The sequence below is a fragment of the Agelaius tricolor genome, unplaced genomic scaffold (assembly GCF_023055355.1).
Source record: "Agelaius tricolor isolate 1412-34295 unplaced genomic scaffold, bAgeTri1.0.p SCAF_14, whole genome shotgun sequence".
Taxonomy (NCBI): Eukaryota; Metazoa; Chordata; class Aves; order Passeriformes; family Icteridae; genus Agelaius; species Agelaius tricolor.
This window is the reverse complement of record NW_027269274.1, coordinates 5,110,812-5,136,100: the sequence shown is the minus strand read 5'-3', so window position 1 is coordinate 5,136,100 and position 25,289 is coordinate 5,110,812. Positions and strand designations below refer to the sequence as shown.

The 25,289-nt window shown below is 41.8% G+C and overlaps 1 protein-coding gene across 2 annotated transcripts in view; it reads left to right on the top strand.

The window, feature by feature from the left end:
* The window catches only part of TAFA1 (TAFA chemokine like family member 1), a 212,543-nt gene extending 197,061 nt beyond the window's left edge, over positions 1 to 15,482 (top strand). For both annotated transcript variants that reach the window (XM_071439380.1, XM_071439379.1), the window contains exons 4-5: positions 7,137 to 7,261; positions 11,758 to 15,482. In XM_071439380.1, coding sequence (XP_071295481.1) covers positions 7,137 to 7,261; positions 11,758 to 11,775 — 143 coding nt within the window. In that variant the 3' untranslated portion in view covers positions 11,776 to 15,482. The remainder of the gene's footprint in view (positions 1 to 7,136; positions 7,262 to 11,757) is intronic.
* Positions 15,483 to 25,289: the final 9,807 nt, after the last annotated feature.

The following is a 25,289-nucleotide window of genomic DNA, read 5'->3' as shown; positions in this document are numbered from 1 at the left end:
TGCTCTCAAATGCCCCACTCCCTTTGCAATATCTCAACTACCAATAAACTCACACACCTAAAACCATAAACAAAGTTGGCAGCTTGATGTCTGCCTTGGATATATGCTGCTGTGCAAGAATTCAGGAAATTCCAAGAAAAAATATAGGACTGTGTTCTAGCACTCTGGAAGGTCATAGAATACACTGTGCACTTTTGGGGAGACAAGTTTATCATACATGATTTATTTTATCATTTCTTGTCCTTTCTCTCTGCCACAGATATCTGCAAAAATCTGTTTTGTTGAGCCTTGCTCTGCCTTTCCTTTGCAGAAATCCAGTTTCCTGACAGATAATGTGCTGAGGCTCCTGTTAGAATATCAACTATAATCCATGACTTTCAGAGAAAAAGTCTCAAGCTTTAGTCATGTCTGAGTTCAGTGGAATGTGGAATAATTACACACTTAAAAAAGCCTGCCACACTTTTTGAGTACAGGATTATCAAATGAGAACAGGGTTGAGAGCCAGCTGCCAGCACAACTGGCCTGGGACCTGCTGGCATCTCCTGAAGGAGTGCCACAAGAGGCCTCCCAGCCTGACAGCTTCTTGCTGGCTTCATTTTTGTATTTCCTAAAATCCCAGACTTTGAAAAGATCTCACAAGTTGAGCCGTGAGCGGCTGAGGAACATTTTGATTTCTTTTCTTTGTCGTTGCTGCTGAGACCTTCCCAGCTCAGCAAATGGTTATGCAAATTCTACAGTTCTCCTTAAACTCTGGGTGCTTTACCTGTGTGCTAACAAACCAGTGTTTTAGCCCTGGACAGCTGGGCACACTCTACAGCTGCCCAAAGGAGCTGGGTGCTGTCACTGTCCATGGACTCAGGAAAGTGATGATGCACATTCACTCACCAAGATGCTGCCCATGAGGAATCCTGGTCCCATGTCAGCTGTGGGAGCCCCTCAGCCACGTGTCTAAGCAGCATTTGTTTCCAGAAGTGCAAAGAAAAGGACATGGAAAAATGACAAAGCTGCAGCAGTTGACACTCCCAATCTGAACAGCATTGAGGGCAAGAAATTCCTTGGCAAAATCGAAGATTTTATGTGAAATTTGCTCCTTAACAGACCATCTCCATTCAGCTCAAAGGCAGGAATGTGCTTAAGGACTTTCTGACAGCACTTCACATCATTTTAATGTTATGATTTATTTTCATAGTTCCTGAGAAACCCATTCTTCAAATTGTACAATTGGAGAAAAAATGTCACTCCCAAACTGCTGCAATTCAGTGTTAAAGTTCAGCAGGACAGAAGAGGCAGAGGGCCACGTACAAGGAAACACAGCAAGAATAACTCATCCTCTAAGTAAATAAAATTGCAAATGGCAAACTGGTATAGCAAGGAGATGATTTACCTGTAGTACAAGAGAAGGTGAGAAGGAAAGCTGGGATTAAACAAACCTTGGGAGTTTCTGCTTCTCAGGCCATTAACCACCCCCACCTCTATTGGTCATATTGTTATGAGGGATGCACACAACATGTTTAAGTCATTTTTCCTAATTTATTAATTTCCTAATTTAATAGCAGTATGTTGGCTGCTAGGAGATGGCAGTGTAAGTGGTTTTTCTCTAGTGAGGCTTCCCATGCTGTCGAATTAGCACCCTTATTTGCTGGTTTATGCAGGTATTGAAAGGAAATTGTTCATGGATTCCTTGCATTTAATCTGCCCTTTCATATTTAATGGTGCAGCCCACAGCATTGTTCAGACATGTAATACACCCTTAAAAATATCTTACTCTAGCTGCTGAATATTTTGTAATGGAGAACCAGGAATTCTGAATGGAAAAAAAATTAAGATCTTCAATTCTTTCAATTCTATCAGTGAATTAATAGAACATTTTTGAAAAGCCTGGAGAGTATCACAAAGATCAGAGTGTTCAGGAAAAAAAAAAACAGTTTAGGATGCTGATGTCTTTTTAATGTTTACTACAATTAAAAAATATTGAATTAACTCAGCAAGACTGAATTTGAGGCAATTAGAGATGTGAGACACCACTTGCTAGACTGATTGCATTGTACTTGTATTTTAAACAGGAGAAATGTCCATTTTCCCAGAGCTATGAGAGGTCTGTTATCAAAGTCTGTGAAGCATTGCACTGCAGGAACATTAGATTGATACTTCTAAAATTGAGTAAGATCGAATTAAAGCAGAGAGTTTGATAGTTTGGACTCCCTGTAGGAAACATCCCACATTTTTCCCAGGTACCAATATTCAACCTGAAATCTTTTGTTTCGGATTTGTATTCTTTAACTTATCAGATTTCTTCTCTACAGCTCCCAGAGTGGCTGCTATCTCAGTCTGTTTATGAAATACATAACCCTTCAGATGACACTTTCTTTCAGTCCAGTTTTCTCAGCCTCCCAGAAAGTGTGTTCCCACCCCTGTAATTCATTCTGCTCCTCATGACATCCCAATAAACTAAGAGAAACTGCATGTCTCATTCAATTCTCTGAGATTTTGTTGTATAAGGAATAGGTGAGCACAAGGTTACAGTTTTTACCATTCTAGTTTATAATCTTTTTTTCTAAAAAAAAAAAAAAGACAAACTGCTTGAAAAATTTTACCCACCTCTGTGCTGTTGCTATTGCCAAAACCTCCATCAGCGCAAGAATCTCTCACAGGGAGTTTGAACTTTCCTTTAATCTAATCCATTTAGAAAATGACTCACAATATATTGAATAAAGTGGAGAAAATTGATATCTTTTCATTAAGCTGACAAAGTCTTTTTCACTTCTGACATCTGTGAAATGTGTTCTCTATTTAAATTTTATTTATATCAATCTTCACTGGTGGAAATGAGATTAAAACAGAATGCTCTGTACTTACAGGGAAAACTTCCCCATCCTGCAATGAGTGTCATACTGGCTTTGAAAATTAGCTGCTTATTCCTTGCAGGAACACAACACCTATGACCAGGAGGAACCACAATCTAATATCTGCATTCCTTTGTATTCTATTTCTATGTAAACAAAACGTGCCCACTTTATCACAGGCAAAAAGAGAGCTGCTGTGGCTTTATAATGGCAACTGCAGAAGCAATCTTGGAACATTTTGATACATAGCATGTTCCCTCTAAACTGTTGAAAAATGCATGATGATACTTTGTTTCATATTTCAGGGTATTCCATAAACATGAATTAAAGTTATCTGTTACTCTGTGAGGATGGTCTTATTGTTACATTGTTAAATATAATGTCTTTATACTTTTTCCAATATGGACTCTGTCATATTGTTAAAGCAATTTCCTAAATACAAATGCAGAAAAGTTAAGGAGAATTTTATCTACAAAACAAAACAAAAAGAATTTGCATTTTCTCTACAGACAGGAGTAACAAAAATAACAGAAGCAATTGCCTGTGTCTGGGCTGTGTGTGCACATTTTCTCTGTCCATGTCCTGTTAATCACCTGTAAAACAGCTTTGAAGAACTGAGTAGCTTCAGTTTAATGCAAGAACTTGAAGACTGAGAAATGTGAAACATAATAAATTCAGGTGTTTCAACAGGCATCTTTAATCAAATGGATTGTGTATCAAACTTTGTTTGACTCAAGAGGAGGATGATTGAACAATTAATGTTTCCATGTTGATTTGATCTTTTAGCTGTAGATATATGAAGGTGTTCAGTGCATTTCTACTGGCCCTTAATTTTGATGCTGAGATTCAAGGGGTAAACTTTTCCCCAGCCAGCTGCCTTCATGCATAAAAACTTTGTGTTCTAGATGATGCACAGGAGCAAATCAGAGCATGGTCACTACCCTTGTGCAACCTCCAAAGGTTCTTGTGAACTTTGAAGGCTGAATCCAGCCTAAACTGGCAGTTCCCTGCAGCTGCCTAAGGCTTTGGGCATTATGTTTGGGAACAAATGTATTTTAAAATGCAATAGAATTATGTAAACATGATAAAATATAAGCTATTTTAGTGCTTTTTCCCTATATTCTAGCTGATCTTCAGATTTCTTATTTGTAGTTTATTTGTTTGGAGCCCATGATTTGCAAATGCCATTTTAACCAAATGCTTTTTGTGTGTGTTAGTCCATGCAGACTAAATACATCAAAAGTTAAATATTTTGCTCAAAATTATTCCATGGCTTTGCAGACAAATATTTTAGAAAAGCATGATTTAGGCTGAAAAAGAAACCTCAAGAATTTCCTGAAGAAAGTTGCTTTTGTTCCCAGCTCCATGGGTGATATGTTTAGAGTTAAATATTCTTATAAAAGCGGCATTTTCTTGAAAATAGTTCAGATATAAACAATCCCTTTTTTAACCTAGAATGTGATAACAAAAAAAAAAAAAAAAAAAAAAAAAGCACTGAAACAAAACACAAGCAAAGCAGGAATAGTCAAGTCCCTTCTGTTCCACATCCTTTTCCTTTCCCCATGGCAGAGGGATCTGTTTCAGTCAATTCAGCCTAGCATGGAGGAACTCCTGTGCTTGTGTATTCCCCAGGCAGTGAGAAGAGCACAGTGAGAAGCACTCCAGAATGCTACAGGTGTCTCATTCAGCATGATGTGAGCACTCACAGCCTGTGCTGCTGGTGATTAACAGGGATCTCTGATTCTCACCCAGCATGAGTGGTTTGGGTCACTGAGAAGCTCAGGTTCCTCAGGATCTGGGAGTTCTTGAATAAAAACCACCCTAAGGGGGAGCATCTTAATTTGAGCAATTTGACCCAACTGCTTCAGCTCATCTCAAAGTGACATAACCTAGAAAGTGACATAAACATAGAAAAGCTGAATCCTTTCCCTGAGGAAGTTTCCTCCCCTCCTCCTACAGGTGGGCCCAGTCTCAAATGCTGTGATTCATTTTAAAGTGTTTTCCTCCCTCTTTGAACAGAGCTGGAGGTGTCAAACTTTGAAATCAAGTAGAACTCAAAGGATCAGCAGTACCCAAGAAACACAACTGGTCCTAAAGATTAAAAGGCTCTTAATAGAAAGAAAACCTATAAACACAAGATTCAAAGAAAGTAATTTTCTTTGGTTTTGGATGCCACTGCCATGGTATGGGGCTGAGGACTAGACCACAGTGAGCTTTGTAGTGCTTCAGACTTAAAAAGGATTTTGCCTACATACAACTTAGAAACAAAGAGGAGCTTTTCATCTGCAAATTTCCCCCATTATAAAAGGAGCCTGGTCTTCAGTCCAGGTGAGGGTGCTCACTGGGGGGGCACTTGGCTGTAATTGCACAATTGTGATCATAAATCCATGATAATATGTGTGTATATGCTAAAACCTGTACACCACTACATGAGTCAGTTGCTGTTAAACTTCAGCACTGCCTTTGCATTTGATTATTTTTCAAGGTCAAGATCTGAATACTTGGGCTGTATTTAACAACATTAAAAAGTAGTGAAATCATTTTAGTTGCTATGATTAGCATTGCTTCTCCATGCTGCTTCTCAGTCTGTATTCACCTCACATCTCTGCTTTACAGGGTAAACTCCAGGCCAGGGCATTCAGGTTTGTGGGGTTTAGTACCTTGCACTGTAGGATCCTTCTCTGGGGTTATTTAATGCTCCAGCACTGCTCCTAGTACATAATCATGAGCATCACTTTTGATTCCATGGATTCTTCTCACACATCCTGAGGATGCTCTGCTCTGATGATTGCTGTGCAGGCCAGTATTTAGCAGGATATGGTTTTTCAGTTTGCCCACTGCACAGTCTATTATTAGAGCACAGATTCAGCCCTCTTTCATTTTCATGCACAGCAAAGAGAGATCTTTTTTCTCTGCTGTTAGCAGCATTAATGCTACCCTTCTGAAACAGGTGTGTGAGTAGCATCATTAAACTGCCTTGCCAGCACAGGTGTAAAGGGCTTTGTGTCTTGTATATATTGAGAAATGATATATTATATGATAAAAATCAGATATAAGCTGTGGGAAGAACCCAGAAAGACAACACTGAGATCCATATGATCCTTGTAGGGCCCCTCAAAATGAAATATTCTACTCAATTTTGTATTTAAGAATTTAATTATAAGCCTGTAATGTCCTTAAATAAATGCATGCACAACAGGGCATTTTCCAGAGCTGAATGGCAGTCAGCTGGTGTATGTATATATAAATATATACATGTATGTATAAGACAGCTGCTTCAAAGGTATTTTGTGGGCTTGAAGCAGCCATGAGGGATGACAGGAATGGGTTAAGCATCTCTCTTTGAGTGACTATGCAAAAAGCTTTGACAGGCTTCCTGAGTGCAACCATGAAATTAATTCTTGCCAGAGAAAGCAAACCACAGAAAGAGCCACTCATGAGCCAACTCTTCACACTTGCAAGGTTAGCTAAAGTTTATCAAAATCCCCAGACAAAAAATGTCATTAAGATACAGCTAAGGATATAGTCAGATACCAATTCCCAGGCAAGAAACTTCATTAAGGTACATTCAAGGTTGTAAACATATGTGCCAATTAAATTCAAACAACTGGGTCCAAACACTGCCATTATTTACAATGTTAAATATTTGGAAATTCAAAGTTACTTTTAGAGATAATGTGCTTTCTATAAAATTCATAATTGTGTTTCAACAAGCAGCTTCTGCTGCAGAGTTACCTTACCCTCTGTTTCTAGTTGTGGTGCTCCCTGTGATAGCTTATTGGGAAAGCCAAAAGTCTCCATGGCTTCAAATAATTCTGGACAGATTTCTGGTTAAAAAAAAAAAATAAAAAAAAAATCCAGCTGTAGGTCCTGAAACAAAGCAGACATGTGGAGTACACTGAACCAGAAGTCCTGGAGAATATTCTGAGGACAATCCCTTCAGACTTGCCTTGTTCTTGTGCATGTCTGTGCAAATCAGATGGGCACTCAGGGAGAGGGGCTGTGAGGATGGATGGTCCTTTGGTCTGCAGCAGAATTGCTGCCATCACAGCATTCCCTGCAGCCACAGCACGGGAGCAGGCAGGATCTGCTGTGTGAGGAGGCTGTGGCAAGCAGTGCACTGTCTTAGGCAATACAGGATGCCAAACAAGTAATTAAATGTGAAATCCTTACAGCTGAACTCCAGTTGAAGGGACACTCTGCCTTTTAACTGCAGTGTTAGACCCTTGAGATATTATTTAATTAGATTTGGTCATTGTAACATAGTTGTAAACATTGTCTTTTCTCTTTTAGCTTCTATAGTGATTGGGAAGTGGTGGTGTGAGATGGAGCCCTGCCTAGAAGGAGAGGAATGTAAGACGTTGCCTGATAATTCTGGATGGATGTGTGCAACTGGCAATAAAATCAAGACCACCAGAGTAAGTTTCCTTTCTGTCTGCACCCAGGAGGTCTTAACAGCAAAGGGAATCACTAATGGCTGCTCACCCATGTCTTTTCCATAACCATGCCTGTTGTAAAAGCCTTAAAGACCACTGTCATGATCACCCAGTGCTTCTGGCCATAACTGGGTGAAAATTCAGATGGATCAGGCTGGTCAGCTGGGTCCAGGCTTGGTGATCAGCAGGTTGGAGCTGCTGAATTGCCAGATCACTTTCTTACAGAGTTTGTCACCACAAAATACCCCCGATGCACATCCCTGAGTCCCTTTCTGGTGGCTAAAGGGAAGAACATGAGCTCAGAGGGATCTGCTGGATCCCAAATCCATTCCTTGGCTGTTCCAGGCCACATCTGGATTAGCACATCTGTAAAAGTGCTTTGGAGCAGAGGACTCCAGCCCCATGAACTCATCAGTGATGGGCTCTTGAGATGCTCTTGAGGTTCAGGGAGCACAGGCCAACAGGTGACAACATCTTTCACCACACTGTGCCAGGAACAGGCAGAGGGAGGGTGGGAATGAGCTGCCTAAACTCCCACTATGGGATCACCTTGGGAATAAAAGTGTTTTCCAGAAAGAGACTCCAGCTTTTCTTTTGCGTTGTGGGATTGTTTCACAACCATTGTCTTTAAACTGTCACCTATACCTGTATTCAAAAATTTTAATTAACGAATTTTCATATCGCAATCGAATTTTTTTCCAAGAAAATTACGTGGTTGTCAACTTAAAATGCTTTTATAAATATATAGATTTTCATTTTCTGTGAATTGGAAAATGGCTTTTGAAATCTGCTAAATGAAAAAGAGCGAATTTTCAGTATTTTTTCCCTGTTTGATAAGAAATTCTACATACTCATGCCCAGCTGCTAATTCACAGGAATGTGCAGCATAGTGTTGTGATTTCCTGACTTTTTCCTTTCTCTCCAATCCAACTCCAGTCATTTTTCATGTCTTCTAGGCCTCCTGTTGAAGGAGGAGATTTTACCCTAATTGATCCCCTTGGCACCTGAATCCTTTTCTTTCCCTCCACAGGACCTACCCCAGGATGAATTATTTGTATTGCAACCCTCATTTCTGGAGCAGAGCCTTCTGCCACACCAACACATTAAATTATCAGGACACCTACTGACTTAGGAGGTTTTCTTTGTAGGAAGCAATCAGTGCCCCCCAAAAACAAGATCCATGTGATCTCTTTGTCACCTCCCAGAGAAAAGGAGGAAGGAAGGAGGGAACTGGGATTCCCTGACTCAGTTTCTTTCTGTGGTGCTGTTCCTCCAAATCTCTCTGTGCCCACAGCTGATCTCTTCCACTGCAGCACCACTGAAAAGCTGTTTCCTAATGAGTGTGCCTTGCAGTTAAATTAAAAAATCCTCGGCCACAAATTCACTGCATGTCCTTTCCAGTGAGGAAAGTGGGGAGTTAAAATGGAAGAAAGTGATGTAGAACTAAGAGGCAGCATGAAGTATCTTATACAATAATTCAGCCCTTCTGCAATCTGTCTACAAGTTATATAATTGAGGAATTGCATTTTCTTTCTTCAGTGAAGCTGTCCTTCTCTTAACTCCCCCAGTCCTCATCACATAAACTAGTTTAAGGCAATGGAAGTGATTGCTAGAAATTTAGGAGCTTCATTAATATGCAGATGTATGGTCCAATCTATTCAGTATGCATTATTGTATTTCATTTGAATTAAATACTTGCAGAGTGAGTGCTCATAACTGAAAAAATATTTCTTCATTTACCCACAGGAGTTATTTTAATTAGCTAGTGAGGGGAGTACCTTATGGTGCTGCTTCCAGTAGAATTTTGCTTTGTTGCTGTAAAATATCATTACAGAACCCAATTGACAAAGGCAACATGACATGATGTGCTCAGCAACTGTCTCTTGCATTTTCTAAGGAGAAATTCTGCTTCTTAGTCCCTGGAACTCTGCTCCAATCCGTACCACTGTGTCAACTCTAGAACATAAATATAAAATAATGAAAGCAATCAGATCCTAAAACCCTAAAACAGGCTTTTTTTTTTTTTCTCTCTCTTTGTTTTGCCATTTCAGACAGCAGCAGTGAATGAGATTACAATGTAATCTGCCCTGACCAGAATCCAGGTTCCAAGACTGGGCCATGTGTGTCTAATTTGAGTAGTTAAGGAATTTAAGAAGGCAGAAGAAACAAGACAAATCAGTCAACATCCCAGCTCTCTTTGTGGTGATTAGGCAGAAGGCTACAGCCAATCTCCATAGGCTGTAAACTGTTTTAATGAAGCCTTTTCCTTACACTTAATACATTTACATTAGCTGCTGTCCTGACATGGAAAACATTCCCATTTATGACTCTTGGGATTAAGGTACCCATTAGTACATTCTTCCAGACCCACAATAAATTAAATCACATATAAGCATATGTGTATGTTTTTTATATATGTACATATATGTATATAGTGTATGTTTTTATATATATACATATATGTATATGGATATATTTACATTTATATTTCTGAATACATGGATATACACAATAGATATCATTTTCTAGGCTAGTGCATAACTTCAGTTGGGTCTCACATGTGATTAACATTGATTAGTGTCAGAAAGAGGTGGACAACAGACTCAGTGAAGTCTTTACCAGCATATTCCTCATTGCTTCCTTTTCATGTATTTATTTCTGTGTTCAGCCCTTTAGCAAAGTTCACTAATTAAGTTTTTAAAGCCAAAGTTATAAAGCTCACAGCTTCCTTAAATGGATTTGTTTTCTATTGATGGTCAGGCAGGTGACAAACACTGGAAGGAAATAATATTGTCATTCAATTTCTGGAGCGGTTTCAATGTTCATTTAATCCCTTGTCACTCCTTTTTTTTTTAATTTATTTAAGAAGTTTCAGTGCTTTCCTTAAAAATGTGGGGTCCTTGGAGCTGTGCTAGAACCTGCTGGAGGTCACCCTGCCACTTCCAGCACAGCAACTGGCACCAGTGGAAATAGAAGAGCAGCAGCTCGGGCTGGATGCTGCTGATATTCTGGATCATGGAAATTATTGTGTTGGTCAGCTGGGAATGGGCAGAGGAGCTCAGCTCAAAGCCCCTCTCGAGTTTCTCAGCCTGTGCCTTCTGCTACAGCCTGATTTGATCAGTTCTAACCAGCTTTAACAAGCTTTGACCCATCTGAACTGGTTCTGAGCAGTTTGAACTGGTTTTGATAGGTTTGATTTGGTTTGAACTGGTTTAAACTGATGGCTACCATTTTTATCCTGTTTTAGCCATTTTAATCTGGTTTCAACTGGTTTCAACTGGTTTAATCTGGTTTAAACCATTTGTTTCAGTTTTAAGTGGTGGGATTCAGTTTGATTCCATTTGAACCAGCTGGATCTCATGTAAATCTCTCTTGCTCTAATATTTACTGCTGTGTTTAATCATTTATAATTAGATATAATAATTTATAGTTAGATAATAATCTGTAGCCCTGATTTAATGGCCAAGCCTGACCATGTTTAAGTCAATGTGAGTTTCAATGCTGACCCAGTTGCCTGGCAAAGGGCTGAACCCCTCATGGTGTTCATCTGGGTGAACCAGCACAGCAAAAGCATAACAAAAGCATTTCCTTGAGAGCACTATTTCTGCTGTGGGACAGTTGCTCTTATTTCAGCATCCTAAAAAAACTCCTGGGCATTGGTGTTTCCCCTTGCAGCATTAGTGCAGCACTCAGGTCAATTTTGGTGGTGGTCACAAGGAGGGATGGGTTTTGGTCTGTGGCAGGGTGTGTTATCTCACACAGGCTGAGGAGATGGAGTAGCTGCCGTGGCCCTGCACTCTGGGGAAGTGAGTTGGAGGGGTTCCAAACAAACCTGAAAGGTGGATGGATGCTCCTGCCTGTCTTGTCCAGCAGAAGTCACTGGAATCACTCTGGGAAGGGGAGGTGGAAGGCTGGGGTGAATCTGTCCTGGCTCGTCCTTCTTGCTTGAAGGGCTCCCACAAGGAAGATGGAGAGAGACTCTCTGTAAGGGCATTAGGGGACAGCACGAGGGAGAATGGCTTCAGACTAACAGACAGGAGGTTTAGATTGGATATTAGGAATGGATTCTTCCCTGTAAAGGAATCTGGCCCTGGCACAGGCTGCCCAGAGAAGCTGTGGCTGCCTCACCCCTGGAAGTGTCCAAGGCCAGGTTGGACAGGGCTTGGAGCAACCTGGGGTAGTGGAAGGTGTCCCTGCCAAACCAAGACATCCTGTGATGTCCAGCACCACCAGCCCAGGTGCTTAAAGCACATCCAGTCTCTCCCAAGGCAGAGGCAGGATCTCACTCAGGATCTGTCTCTTGCATATTTTTACACCCCTGCAGCGCTAAAAGACACACACCCCTCTGGTATTGCATTTAAACTCAGCTATATCAATCAGCTGTATCCCACAGAGCCTGGGTCTTTCTTTTCCAAAAGACTATATTTAAAAAATAACATATTATGCATAACTGACTCTTTCCCATTTTCTCACTGCAGATCCACCCAAGGACTTAACAGAGCGCCCACGTCTGCATGGAGACAGTGAAAGCCTGGCTGATTTATGAGGACAAAGTATTGAAAGTTTAAAACCATCTCAGCATTTCCAAGCCAAATGGATTTCTTATTTGCACTTTGACTGTTTACCAGAAAACAACAGTGGCTTTACTGTGTGAAAGAAAGGATTCGGTGGAAATAATGGCCCTGATTTTTGACAGCTGAAAATAAAAAATGAAGAAAGTGGTTCCTTTGCTAAAGTTTCTGAGATTGCAAAGTACAAGCAACAGTATAAGTTTGGATCTACAATTTACTTTATACCAGTTAAAGTATATATATATAGAAATATATATATATTAATATATGATATTTTGAAATAAAAGCCTCACTCTTCAAGAAATTGAATAGTACCACACTTTTCTGCAGCTGCTGTATTTTTTTTTTTCCTTTTTTGCAATGGTCTGGAAGTTCCCTACCTGTTTGAGAGAGAAATGTGGCAGTGAAGAGGCAAAGCAAACCTGCTGTGGTACAAGGACGCCTAAGAGCTACACGAATCCTACCGATGCAGCATCCAGAGCTTCCTGTTCCCTTCGGCAGAATTTTGAGGGCATTTGTTGTTCCACTTTGTGTTCTGGAGGCTTTTCCCCTTGTGCAATACTAGCATGCTGGCTTTGCTTCATTAACCATACTTGATTGATATATAATGATGATAATTCTATCCTCCTCCAGGAAAATATTTTTAGAGCTGTTAGATATTCCATGAAGAAGAGATGGACAACTACTGAGTGAAGTACAGTATGTATTAAAAGTTTATTTGGCAGAGTTTGGTAGACTGTGAGCTCCCTTCTTATTAAAGATGTACTGTACATACAATGTCTTCAGACTTTGTATAGCTCCTAGAGACTCCAGTAAAAACCCAGTAACCACCTCCAAAGCTTTGCATTGTTGGCTCACTAATTCTTTGAAACAACAACAAAGCTACTTCTTTCCAGACTGGTATGTGAGGGGAGTTTTTCATACAGTTTGGTGTTTCAGGAGCCCATTTGCAGTTGGCAAACAGGCACCTCACCTTCAGCATGCCTCTGTGGACACCTGGCTATGTGCTCTTACCCCACAGCACACATGGGAGAACTGCCTAAATTTAGGTTTCCCTCATTGCCAGGCTAATTCTCATTTGCCACCAGCTAAAAACATTCACATCAGCAATTCCATGGCATAGCAAATGCCCAGCAGTTTGTGGCAAGCACAAACTTGTGGCTGATCCCTTCACTTTCAGGATAGTTTCTTTCAGTTTATTTTCAGTCTGTTTCTTGCTATGGTGAATTCAGCTGATCTGAGATGCTCCTCAGCAAGAATCTGTCCACAGAGACCTTGACCCAGTCACTGCTGAACTCCCATTTCTGGCTGATCTGTAGCTGCTCACCAGGCAGTCTGGCCCTGGCATTGCTGAAGAAAGATCAAATCTGAGGGCTGAAATGTGTGAGCCTAGTTCACATTCCCAGGCACTTTTGTGAGCAATCCAATTAATTTCAGGGGGTTTATTGGTGTGGAAAAGTGTCTTGCTGTCACGCACAAGTCTGCACAATCTACCCTTCAGTCTGCCTAATGCTACCAAATGAAGGAGGAATAGGGAATTGTAAAACTAGTTCTGTTCAGTCCAGCTTCATCCCTTTAATATTTCCAATTTCCTTTCAGCCTCCTTACCTGTCTCTCACAGGATGCCTTTGGCCATGCTGATCACTTTTAATCCAATGCAGAGGAAGTGCTGCACTTCCCATCCTAGATTTGGTTGAAAGTCTCCCACTGAGTCTCTTTCCCCTTTAGGGTAACCACTTCAATCCTGATGCTTCAAGAGGCAGAAATTGTCACTGTAATTACAGTGCAGATTAAAGCAGCTACATGACGTGTCACGCCATATTCCATGCTGGCTTTCCATGCTGATCTTCTCCCAGTGCTCACAGTGGAAATGGATAAGCTGTTTCCAAGTACTTCAATTATCCCCCTTCAAAAATATGAGTGAAGAGTACCCAGGGAAGACACAGACAACCCAGAAAGTGGTAGAATCACTGTCCATGGAATGTTCAAGAAAAGGCCTCAATGTGGCACTTGAGGACGTGGTTTAGTGGTGAAGATGGCAGTGTGAGGTTAACAGTTGGACTTGATGATTTTAGAGGTCATTTCCAGCACTAAGAATTCTGGTTCTGTGCACAGAAAGGATCCTTGCACATGGAGCCCACCCTCCCTGGTGGCTCAGCTGGACAGGCTGGGTATTTTCTGGGAACAGCCACTTGCCCAAACCACAGAAGATACCTGGACCCTACTCTGTTTTAGATGTAGTCTGCCATGGCCATGTGTCCAGTACCATCATCTCACTTCAGAGGGGAACACTGCCTGCCTGCTTACCCCCATATGGATTATAAGGTCAGCTCCAGGCTCAGCTGCCACTAGTAAAGAGAAACTCCTCCAAAATAAACCCCTAGCATTTCTAAATTTTACTCACACAGCTCTTTATAAATCCCAAGACCCCCTCAAGCACCCCTTGGTGCACTAGGAGATAGACTAGCAGGTAAGTCTATTCAAAGCCAGGACATGCTATCACCCTTTTACCAGCTGGAACTGAGGCACACAAAGCTCAACAGCCTCCCACAATCATACTGGGGAGCTGTGGAAAATCCAGCAGAAATTGAACTTTGGTTTCCTTATTCCCAGTTGAATGACACTCCATTAGAGGAGCCCCACAGACATACCCATGTGTGGCCTCTGGTACCCTTTGCCAAAGCCCCAGGTATCCCCACTGGGAGGTCTCTACCCCACAGCAGAGCTGCTGCCGTGGCTCATCCTGTGAGCAGATAAGGCTGCTGTGCTGTGCCTATGAAATATGCCTGTTGAGATTGGGAAATATTAGACTTGCTAAAATGTCAGAAGGAAATGTTGTCATTACCACAGGAAAGTTTCTTTGAGATGTTTATGAATTTTTCTTTGCCAGTAGGCAGCCTCCAATGCCGTCCCACCAAATTCAGTAAACATCTGCGTCTCTTTGAAGTTGCCGCAAAAATCCGCTCGTGAAGCGTGGCATCGAGAAATTGCTGTTTTAATTAAAATGTTTTAGAGGGCAATTAAGGCCTTTGCAAAAATAATGACTGATAGAACATGAAGTCCAATTAAGAGGCAGATGCAACTAACCTTTGTTGTTTCAGGGAACCAAGTTGAAAACAATAGTAAAAAAGAATTCAAGAAGCCTAGAGTCACAAATATTCCGCATTTCAGGGATATTTGCTGTAGCACAGTGTGTAGCAGGAAGATGTCAGAGCTACTTATCCTGGCCAGTGGAGAGCAGATGTCTGTCAGTGGTGGAGTGAATGGTCCTCATATCCTCATGGGAAAGTGACAGTCATGCCATTCTCTGCATAACATTAAAAGGTTTATGTTAACAGAGGAGGAAATGAAAGTTCCTGCTTTTTGGCAGAAGTCTAGACAGAGACACTTCAGGAAATGAAAAAAAAAAAAGAAAAAGAATATTTGTAAATGCATCAAAGATAAATTTAGATTTATGTCAGTGTTTCTTCAGATGTGTGAAATCAAGTTCTGTAAATCTAAAATGTACAAGTTGGAAAAAAATACCAAAAAAAAGAGGTAGCTGCCATCTGCCTATTGATTCAGAAAACTTAGATTATGTGCTTCTGTCCAAAAATCTCTGGTAATAAAAGGCTCAGTGTGGTATGACTTGATATTGTTTTGAATATACTATATGCTATATAAAAAACCAAAACCAAAACCTTGAAGGAAGTCCACTCCTATGGCCAACATGAGGAACAGCATGATGTGCACCCATATTTGGCACTACACAGAGAAAGGACCATGAAAAATTGCTGAAGGTGAAGCAGTTTGTGATGAGTGATGCTCTTATCAGACCTATTGATTGACTATTAGCAGAGTTTGCAGGTACTGTCAGTGCTGTGCTGCCTGGATGTTTTCCTATTATAAAATGATTAGTTACATTCCTAACTCTCCTCATTTGCCACTTACCTGTTTCACTGGCTGGTCCAAATATAATTACAGATCATAGAGAAGTTGTGGAGGAGATAAACATACTTTGGCTTGGAAAGCACATCCATTTCATCTGAAAGTGGCAGGCTTTGTTTCTTCTTCAAGGGCAGGATGAATACTGTGGCCTAAAATGAGCTTCTCTTTTATCAATACCTCAGTCACATCCCAGTAAGCAGGGTTTAGAGCTTGCCTGACAAAGAACTGGGTCATGCTTCTTTGCTTGGTATTCTATTTTTTTGTCAGAGAAAAATAGAAACACATTCCACAAATAATCTTTCAGGTAGACAGAAGGAGATGTGTGTACAGGGCAGTTGGTTTCAGGCTGTCAACACTTTTTCTAGTTCACTGGTTTGAATTCAGATCATAGGCCTGACACATATTTATGGTTTCTTCTCTCAGAGGCTTACACAGTCAAAGCACTTAACTTCACAAATATTTGTACTTTATAAAACCATGCTGCTCTGAGGAAAGGAACTGAATCCTCTGCTTTCCAGGCAGGAAACTGAAACTCAAAAGAGCTGAGACTTGCCCAAGGTGAAACTAAAAACCTGCAGCAGACCTGGCAGTAAAACTGAGAGCTCCTGGATTTCAGGTCATCACTGAGGATGGTTCATCTGTGATTCACATCAGTGAAATTTTGGTGAGAGCAGACCCTGAGTCGCAGAGAGCAGAATTAGGGGACCTGCAGTCAAGTGTGGACAATCATGTGCAAGCACCAAGTGACCAGAGCTTGTGCATCTCCCTCCAGCTGGGATTTTCAAACCACTGATGCTTGGAAGGTCTACTCCAACATCTCTTGCTCCCACAGGGACACAGTCCTGCCTTAGTTTGGTTTCATGGCTCCCTAGTAGAAGCTGCTCTGAGCCTTTCAGATGAGAGCAGAGGTAGAAAATGGTCCTGCTTAACCCTGACAGGCTGAAAAAAATTACCAACAGTTCTTTTTTGGAGGTCATGATTTTTTTGGAGACATCCATCTGAGAGAATGTTTTTCATGTAAAAGCTGACTTTGAGGAGAGAAAGCCCACATTGCCTTCCAGCAGAAAAATGAACTAGCCAAAGAGGAGCACAAATTACTTTGTCTCACCTGGGAGTGTGAGCACCACTGCCATGGGAGAGGATAGTATGCAGAGCAGCTTAGTCATGGGAAAAAATCCTCGGTTTTGACAAATATTCCTGTGTGGGCACATTTTGCAGATCTTTGCTAAACCTTTAACCTTTGTTTGACTTGTACCTCTAATTCCTAATTCAGAAATGTGCAGAGGTCTTTCCCACATAACAGACCTGGATATGGCATCTTTTCATCCAACACTCATGGCTGGATTATTACTTTTTTTCCCACCATGAAGCAATATGATCCATTTGTCTGACCAGAAACAAAACACATGTTTGAGCATCAGGTTACTAACCTGTTTCCTATTATTTCTCATCTGTTTCATTTCTCAGATTACTGTCCTTGATTCAGTTAGAAGTGGGGGCTAGGGGCCCACCTAGATACGAAGCAAACTACCCATAACCTAAAATATTGCTCAGGGGAATACGTAATTTCTTCCTCCCACCTGCCATTCCTCTTCATTTCCCATTTCATTTCACTTTCATTTCATCCCATCCCCTCTCTTTCACCTCGCTCAATTACATTCATCCATCTCTATTAGCCTTTTATCACCACTGCTGCCCCACAGACTAAAGAAGAGACCCCTTTCAGGGAGCTGTCCCCCACAGCAACAGTGATTTATGTGATCTTCACTCTTTTCCTTTTTCCTGTGTACTTTGGAAGGCAAGATGCCAATCTGTGCCAGCAGTTCTCTGTATTTCCCTGCCCAGACCAGCAATCCCCAGCTCAGGGCCACAGGGTCCCTCTCAGGTGTGCCCTGGGTACAAAGCAGGTGCTGCTGCTACTTGATTTGCAGCAGAAGAGTTCAGTGGCAGCTCCTCACCTCCCCTGAACCTGTTCTGTTTGTTCCTTTCCCCAAGGGCCCCTTTGCCTTGACCAGATCCGAGAACTCGGCACGCCGGCTGCTGGGGGCTTGCCACCACTTTTAGCCTCTGCAGGAGGGAAATTTATCACTCTTGATTTGATCAGACTTTTTTCAGACTTGAAATAACAAGTGAAGAACTGGCCAAGCCACTGTGAAATGCACAGTGTGGGATCCAAGCACAGGCATAGAAGCTTTGAGATTGGAGAAGACCTCTAAGATCATCAAGCCCAGTCATTAACCCAGCACTAAACCGTGTGTCTGAGCACCACATCTACATGGTTTTAGAACACTTCCAGGGACAGTGATTCCAGCACTTCTCTGGGAAGCCTGTGCCAGTGCTTCTTCTGAGCTTTTTGTGCTCTTTCATAACGTTTTCTCTCTGATAGACTCTGCTATCCAGATTAGTAGAGCCTTCATGATGTCCCATGTAGAACGGTCCAGAGTTTTTACAGATCTGACCCCAAGTTAAAGCCCTCCTGGTGTCTCACAAACACTGATAAAGAGCAGAGAAACAGTTAGGAAATGTTACAGTCTAAAGACAATGGTCTCTGTGTCCTTCTCTGCTTGAAGAGAATACTTCCTGAAAGTAATTTTGAAATTAAACAGCCTTTCAAGCATTTTGCAACCTGAAGAACCTCAGTACTGAATGCTGAAAATCAGCTAAAAATGTCTTAAAATAAAAACTGCACTTGGCTCTTGAATTTATGCCCTTAGGCAAATCTTCCACCAGCTTTACTCCTTGAATAGGAGCTGATAGGTCACACTGAGACCCACTTAAGTCTTAGTAATGAATGTAAGCAGGGAAGGAGACCTGTCACAAAGACGTCACTGCCTTGCAGTGCTACCTCCAGGCACTCTGCAGCTTTCCTTTAATTCTGCCACAGGCAAGTTTATCATTCAGCTCTGGACCCACAGTAAGCAGATTTGTATTCCATCAACCTGCCCTGCTCTTAGTCTAGTCTGGATTTGACTGATGAGTATGTGTGATAACAGCACTTCTGTCTTCACAACACAGCCCTACAGTCCAAATAAAGCTTTCCCACTGGGGAAGGCATTTCCACCTCAGCTGAATTACCTGTTCTTTCAGCAGAGTTTTGTGCCATGGATGTTCAGAGCTGCTCAAGAGGAAACCACCAGGCTGCAATGTTTTTCCTCAGCAGCTTGGCTGTATCTCCCAATTCTGTTTGGCCACCAGACTCTCAAAGACACATCAGCTCAGTTGCAGCATTCAGTGGAACAAAAAACATCACAGTCTGGATGTGCACCTACCAGAGGCAGCTTCCATGAACACCTCACTCATTTGGCTTCATTTCCTTCTGACTTTGACTCTTATAGTCTCAAAAGAGAGCAGTGGCTGGATGGAAAACAAAGCAAAACAATTCATAGCAGTTGTTGGTATGTCCTAGAACTGCCCTGTCCTCATCTGGAATAGCAGAGAGGGAAGACTCATAAATGCAAGGACAGGGAAATTCTGGCACCCAAAGCTGTAAGACTCTTACAAGCCTGAAGTGATATTTTCTGCTCATCTGTGCTGAGATGTGATTATTATAAGAATATCACATTCTCAGTTAGCTTTTATACTCTCTCAGCATCTGATTTCTAAATGTTATTATAGCCTATCTTCCATTCACCTCATCTCTGCTCTGTCTTTGTCTGAGGCAGAAAAAATTATACTTTGCTTACACAAAAGCCTGTTCTTTTACTTGGCACAGAAAACAAGACAGGGGATAAGAGCCTGTTGGTTTTATTCAGCAAAACTCATCATTTGCTTCACTGTTGGATTATAAACAGTGTTCCAATCTACTCCCATAACTGAAACACCTTTTTTATATCAATTTTTCTTTTTATTTTCATCAGACCACTTTGATTTGTTTACAGCTCTAGCTCATGTAACCTGTGTCTATTTCTCTGATTTGAGCAGAATTGAATGCAGTTTTCAAAATAGTGAACCATTTTCCCTTACAGATGTTGTATTCATTTAATCTGGGATTTCCACCTTGCAGTGCTCTTTCCAACAGTGCCTTGTTACAATCAGCACCAGCCTTGGGCAACAAAAACTGAAACAGCCAACTCTGAAATGATACTCCAGGTATTCATATATTAGACAAATTAAAATGCATGTTAGATTGTTTCATATTTTTGCTAGTCTTTATCCTTTAGGCACTGACCTCGAGCAGAGCATGGCAAAAACTTCACCAATGCCCAGCAAGGCAAGGAGAAAAATTGGGACAGGATCAAAACAGGAGAGAGTTACCCAGACACACATTGTACCTGCTGCCTAGGAAGATTTTTCCAGGCTGAAGTTTCTGAATTCACCCCAAAAAACTGGATAGTAAGGGTCACTACCTGCTTTCTGCAGGTACCTCAGTTTCCCTCATCACTGAATCTGACTCCCAGTATTTGCTGGTTCATAATGTTGCTTTGCAGCCCTACTGCTGACTTAAAAATATTAAATATTTTTTCCCCTCCATACTAATTTAATTTTACTTTTGTGACTGCTCATTGCACATGATCTGTGAGATCCTAGAGTTAAAGATGTCCCTCAAAAGCTCTCAGAAATGTTAGAATGGCTTTTCTCAACAATGTCATCTCCACTGGGCATCTAGCAGCGATCTACAGAAAATACTTACAGTGGGACCACAATACATCCATCCCTTTTTCCAGCATGGAAAAAAGCTGCAAAGGTAAATAAGACTGATAAGATTTCTTACAGTCAGTGCTGTTGAAAACCTGGTGGCAAAATTAGGAAGAGCAGCCTAAATCTGCTAGAACGGTTTAGCCCCAAAACTAGAACTGGTTTACCACAGAGTTTTCATTGATTTCTAGTCCTCATGATCTTCCTTTAACATCTTCCTGCAGGCTACAGCAGCTCCACCTTTTGTTGCTCTACCATTTGGAGCCTGGACAATTGGCAAGGAGCCCCAAAAATCAACCTCACAGAAATGAGGGTAGGCCTGGTCTGTGTGTTGCTGTCTCCCTTCCACCTGCTGCCTTTCACACCCAATAGAATTGTACCAGAAGAGCCATGAGAAAGTTGCTCTTCCCAAGACATGAAAGTCATCTTGTGCCTGAATAACTGAGGCACTCATCCCTACCAACAGCCAGGCATTTCTGTACCCCCAGCACCCCTGTTCAAACTGATCTAATTAGTCCCTTGCAATCAAAGGCAGTGGTTTGGGCAGAAGACTTTAAAAATAGGGCTTCACAACTGGTAAAGTTCTTGATCAGGATTATTATAATTTTTTTTTCAAATCAAACCCAAAGTTTGCATAATGAGGATTTCTGGGAAGACAGGGTCTATTACAGAAAAACCAGCTGTTCACCATTAATTGACTCCATCCTTCTCAGACACTTTTTTCAGACACCTGGAATCAGGATTTCTGAGCACATACAAGCCTAGCATTAAGTTAAATGAAAATTGAGGAACTGACCTGAAAGCAAAGATTACCAACCTTAACTTTCAATTTATCAGGACCTTGCCATGATTTAAACACAGGCTGCTCTGCTGAAACACAGAGAGTTTCTCCTTGCAGCTCTTGCTTTCCTCTCTGCTCTACAATGCAGAAATGCTGTTGAAAACACTCTGCACACCTGTGAGGTGACTTTCCTCAGCAGTTAGCACTGGAACACCTCAGACACAGGGGAGCCCATCAAACATGACCTATAGAGAGCCACAGAATCAGCAGGGTTGGGAGAGACCTCCACAATCATCAAGTCCAACCATTAACCTAACCCTGCCAAACCCAGCACTAAGCCATGTCCCTGAGTGTCACATCCACACGGTTTTTGAGCACTTCCAGGGCTGGTGATCCCAGAACTTCCCTGGCAGGCTGTTCCAATGTTTGCCCAGAGTGAAGGAAGCAGCAATTCCGTTTCAGTTTCATGCAGTAGAGAGGCAAACCAGACTCCTAGCAGGAGGAAATTGGTATTAAAACCCTGTCTGGACAGCAGAAGATCCACATCTCACTCAAGACTTTCATATAGAGTGAGTCTATACAATAGCTGTGCTGATCATTTCCTTGGGTTTTAGAGAAATTAACAACTTTAACTTTACAGACTTCATGGTTGCTTGATCTCACTACGGTAAACAGCTCCATATTTTTCCTTTTCATGTTTTATCCTGAAGCAACAGAGCATTACATTAATTGACTTGTCTTATTAATTCAATAAGCTGCTTCCAAGATGAAATGCTTAGCTATGCTTGCTTGTTTTTGGCACTTTTTGGTTGTTGGAAGAAAAGCTTTAAGGCTAGAATTGCTCTGATGTTTTCCACAGTTCACTGAATAATTTTATGCGCCACTGAAGATTTGCCACATTTGGAATTACTGCAAACTGCTACTTTTTCATCATATTATAATTTAATTCACACTTTTAGTATGATAAGAAAACATTTAACAGTTTGCATATTTGAGAAGTATATTTGTTCTGCCAGAAAGTTGTGGTTAAGAATTCATTATGGGTCACTCATTTCTAGGATTTGTAATTTGGGCTTAAGATACATTTAGAAGATTAAAGATGACATAGAAGCCACCCCATTCAAATGAATTATATGCAAGAAATCCAGGGAGAAAAAATTGACCTTGCTGTAAATATAGGGCAAAAATAATTTATTGCAAGCTTGAGTGAGGTTGAGGATTTTTTACTATTTCAGCAAGATATTGGAGGGGAGGTGAAACTATTTTAAGCTTTAAAAAACAAAACCCCGACATTCCTTGAGGGGAAAATATTCATGTAACTATGTGGATTCTTAGATTTCAACTTCTTTAGGAAATGTGAACTCTTGGCTTGCCTTTCAGCTGGTGAAAATGCTGATTTTTTTTCCTTTTCTTTTTTTTTTTTCTTTTTCTTTTTTAGTCTCTACTGGGTGAAAATGAAATTTCTTTTTGGTGTCCCTTAACCTCTCTGTGTCCTTTTGAGGGTCCTGTCACACCATGGGCTGCTGTCCTAGACACAAATATCTCTCCCATTTTATTTCTTGGACTTGGAGTGGAACCTCACAGTGAAGTCTCTGCAGGGTCACTGTGAATATTCTCCCTCTGCTTCTCACTGGCTTGTGGGACCTCCACCCTCCCTGGTGGAAGATGGACTGAGTGGGGGACCCTTTATAAAGCTCCTGGAGTCAGTCCCTGGAAAAACACTTCAGCTGTTCCTGCTCCTGGGGGTAGGAAGGCATGGCTGTAAAAATGTCCTTTACACTCCTTCTCAGCCCAGAGCCAGGTACAATCCCTGCTGCAGCAAACCCAACAAGGTTTTGAGTTAAAGACTTTGCTGGCAGCGAGGTCCTGTTTTTAAATGAAGGTTATTGATCAAGTTTCTGGCCTTAAGAAAAGAAATCAAGACCTAATTTATGCTCAGAGTGACCTGTAGGTGTTTGCACAACAATTAATAGCCACAGTTATGGTAATGCAGCTGGACACAAGGCAATTGATCTTTTCCTTGAAACTTTTTACCCTTACAGCCACTACCTCTAACTCCTCATTATGTGTCCCCATACTCGGTGCATTTCAAAATTATCACACTGAGCAAAGCTCAATGCACTGTTTAAATGAGTAAGGAACATCTGGTGAGCTGAGACTACTGGGACTCCATGGACAGATAAAGTTGTAGCACTTTTCCTCTGTCTATGGAAATGCATTGTAAATTAAATCTGCAAATTGTCTGAAAAGGCCCAGGTCGGAAGGGAGGTGGAGAAGCACCATCATTTGTGCCAAGGTCAAATTCCATGCAGCTTAGCTGAAAGGCAGTGTATTCTAATGCACTCAGTCACAAAGCTTTGTACTGTTCACTCATTATTTTGTACCTTAGAAGTTTTCTAAAGGTGCTTGGGACATCCTACTTTGGCCATCACAAAAGAAGTGCCAAATACACTATAAAACTGACAAACCTTGTGACTATGAAAATATTTCTCTCCCAACCTTTTTTTTTTTCTTCTTTCATTTGCTCTAAAGTAATGTGGGATAAAACTGATATCCCAACCCAGAGCTGCTGAGACTGAACCACTACTGCCTGCTGATCCACCTTGGTTAAAAAAATAAAAAGGAAAACAACAAGTTGTGCACTAAACCATCTGCCATGAAACATAAATGTCTTGTAATAGCAATAAGCCAAGAGCCATGAACCACTTAGCCTGAGGGAGAAGATGTTTCAGCAGGGTGAGCAGCAAGGAAAGCCTCAAAGAGTCGGGTGATGCTCCCAGCATGCTGGGGCAGCTCTGCCCAGCCTGCAGAGTTCCTGGCCAGCCCTGAGCTCCTGCTGAGCCCCCTCTGCACCCCTGCATTCAGGCTGAGAGGCTCAGCCCTTGGGAAGATGGGAATAATTTTTGTTAGTGCTGCTCTGTGGTCAGGGATCCCACACAGCCCCTGTGCCAGGAGAGGATGTGACCGTACCTGGGGCTTGTCCCCGCTCCGTGCCAGGACATCCCTGACCTGCTGCCACCATTTGTGCTCGTGTGTTGGCAGGCCTAACTTCCCTGCAGGAGGCAAAGAGAGGGCACTGCAGGCTGGTGGGACTTTGGTTCTGTTGATCAGAGCTTCTCCTGGAAGACACAGATGTGCCAGTCTCTGTTGTTCCTGCTTCTTTCCCATCCCACGCGAGTGTTTGCAGGACCTTCATGCACATTTTGGCTTTTGTTCTTGCATCACAAAGGGGTAAAAGACAACTGGGAGAGCACAGCCTCCACCTCTGGAAGAAATTTTACCCCTCTTTTTTCCTAAAAGCATCAAAACACCTTTTATTCCAGGTACACCTGTAAGGACTTCTCTGGCACAGCTTCTAACCACAGCCCCAAATGTGAAACCTGACATTAATATGAACCATTTCCTACTGTTTACTCTGTGACAGAGCTAATAACAAAAGACAAGCAGTTTTCAACAAAAGGTAGGGTTAGCTCATGTCACAGCAGCTAAGGAGTATCATTTGAAAACCCCAAAGGGAGTATTTAAGAAAACGTCTTCCAAAAAAATCCCTGCTCTTGTTACCATCCCAGGAAGAAGCAGCAGGAACGTGACACCTTTGCCTTGTTGGTGCAATAATGGTACTGAGAGTGTGGCAAGGCTGAGTGCTGATTGTTCACTGGGTGATCAGTGACATTCCCAGGGGGCTGCAAAGGCAGAGCTTGAAAGGGGAAAAACAATTCTTTGGATTTCCCCTTTCAAGAAATCATTTAAGCAGAGGCAATAATGAAAGGAGTGTCAGGACTGAATCCACAGATGGCTCCAACGTCAGGGAACATTTATCTGAAAGCCAATAAAAATGTGACTGTCTCCTGCTTTCCCAGGCTCTATAACATCACCCTGATGGGTGTTTTCAGCCCAGACAGGTTGGTGCAGGAGGGCACATCTGCTGCTCAGCACAGCTCCCCTGTTGCTTCCTGCAGCCCCTGCAGCCCCCCAGGGAATGGCAAACAAGGCTTTGGTTCCCCCAGCCCCCTGTCTGCCCCAGCCTCCTCCTCCCACTGTCTCCATCATCCCCACAAGGCTCAGCAATTTGGCTGATCCTTTTCTGGGCCTGTCC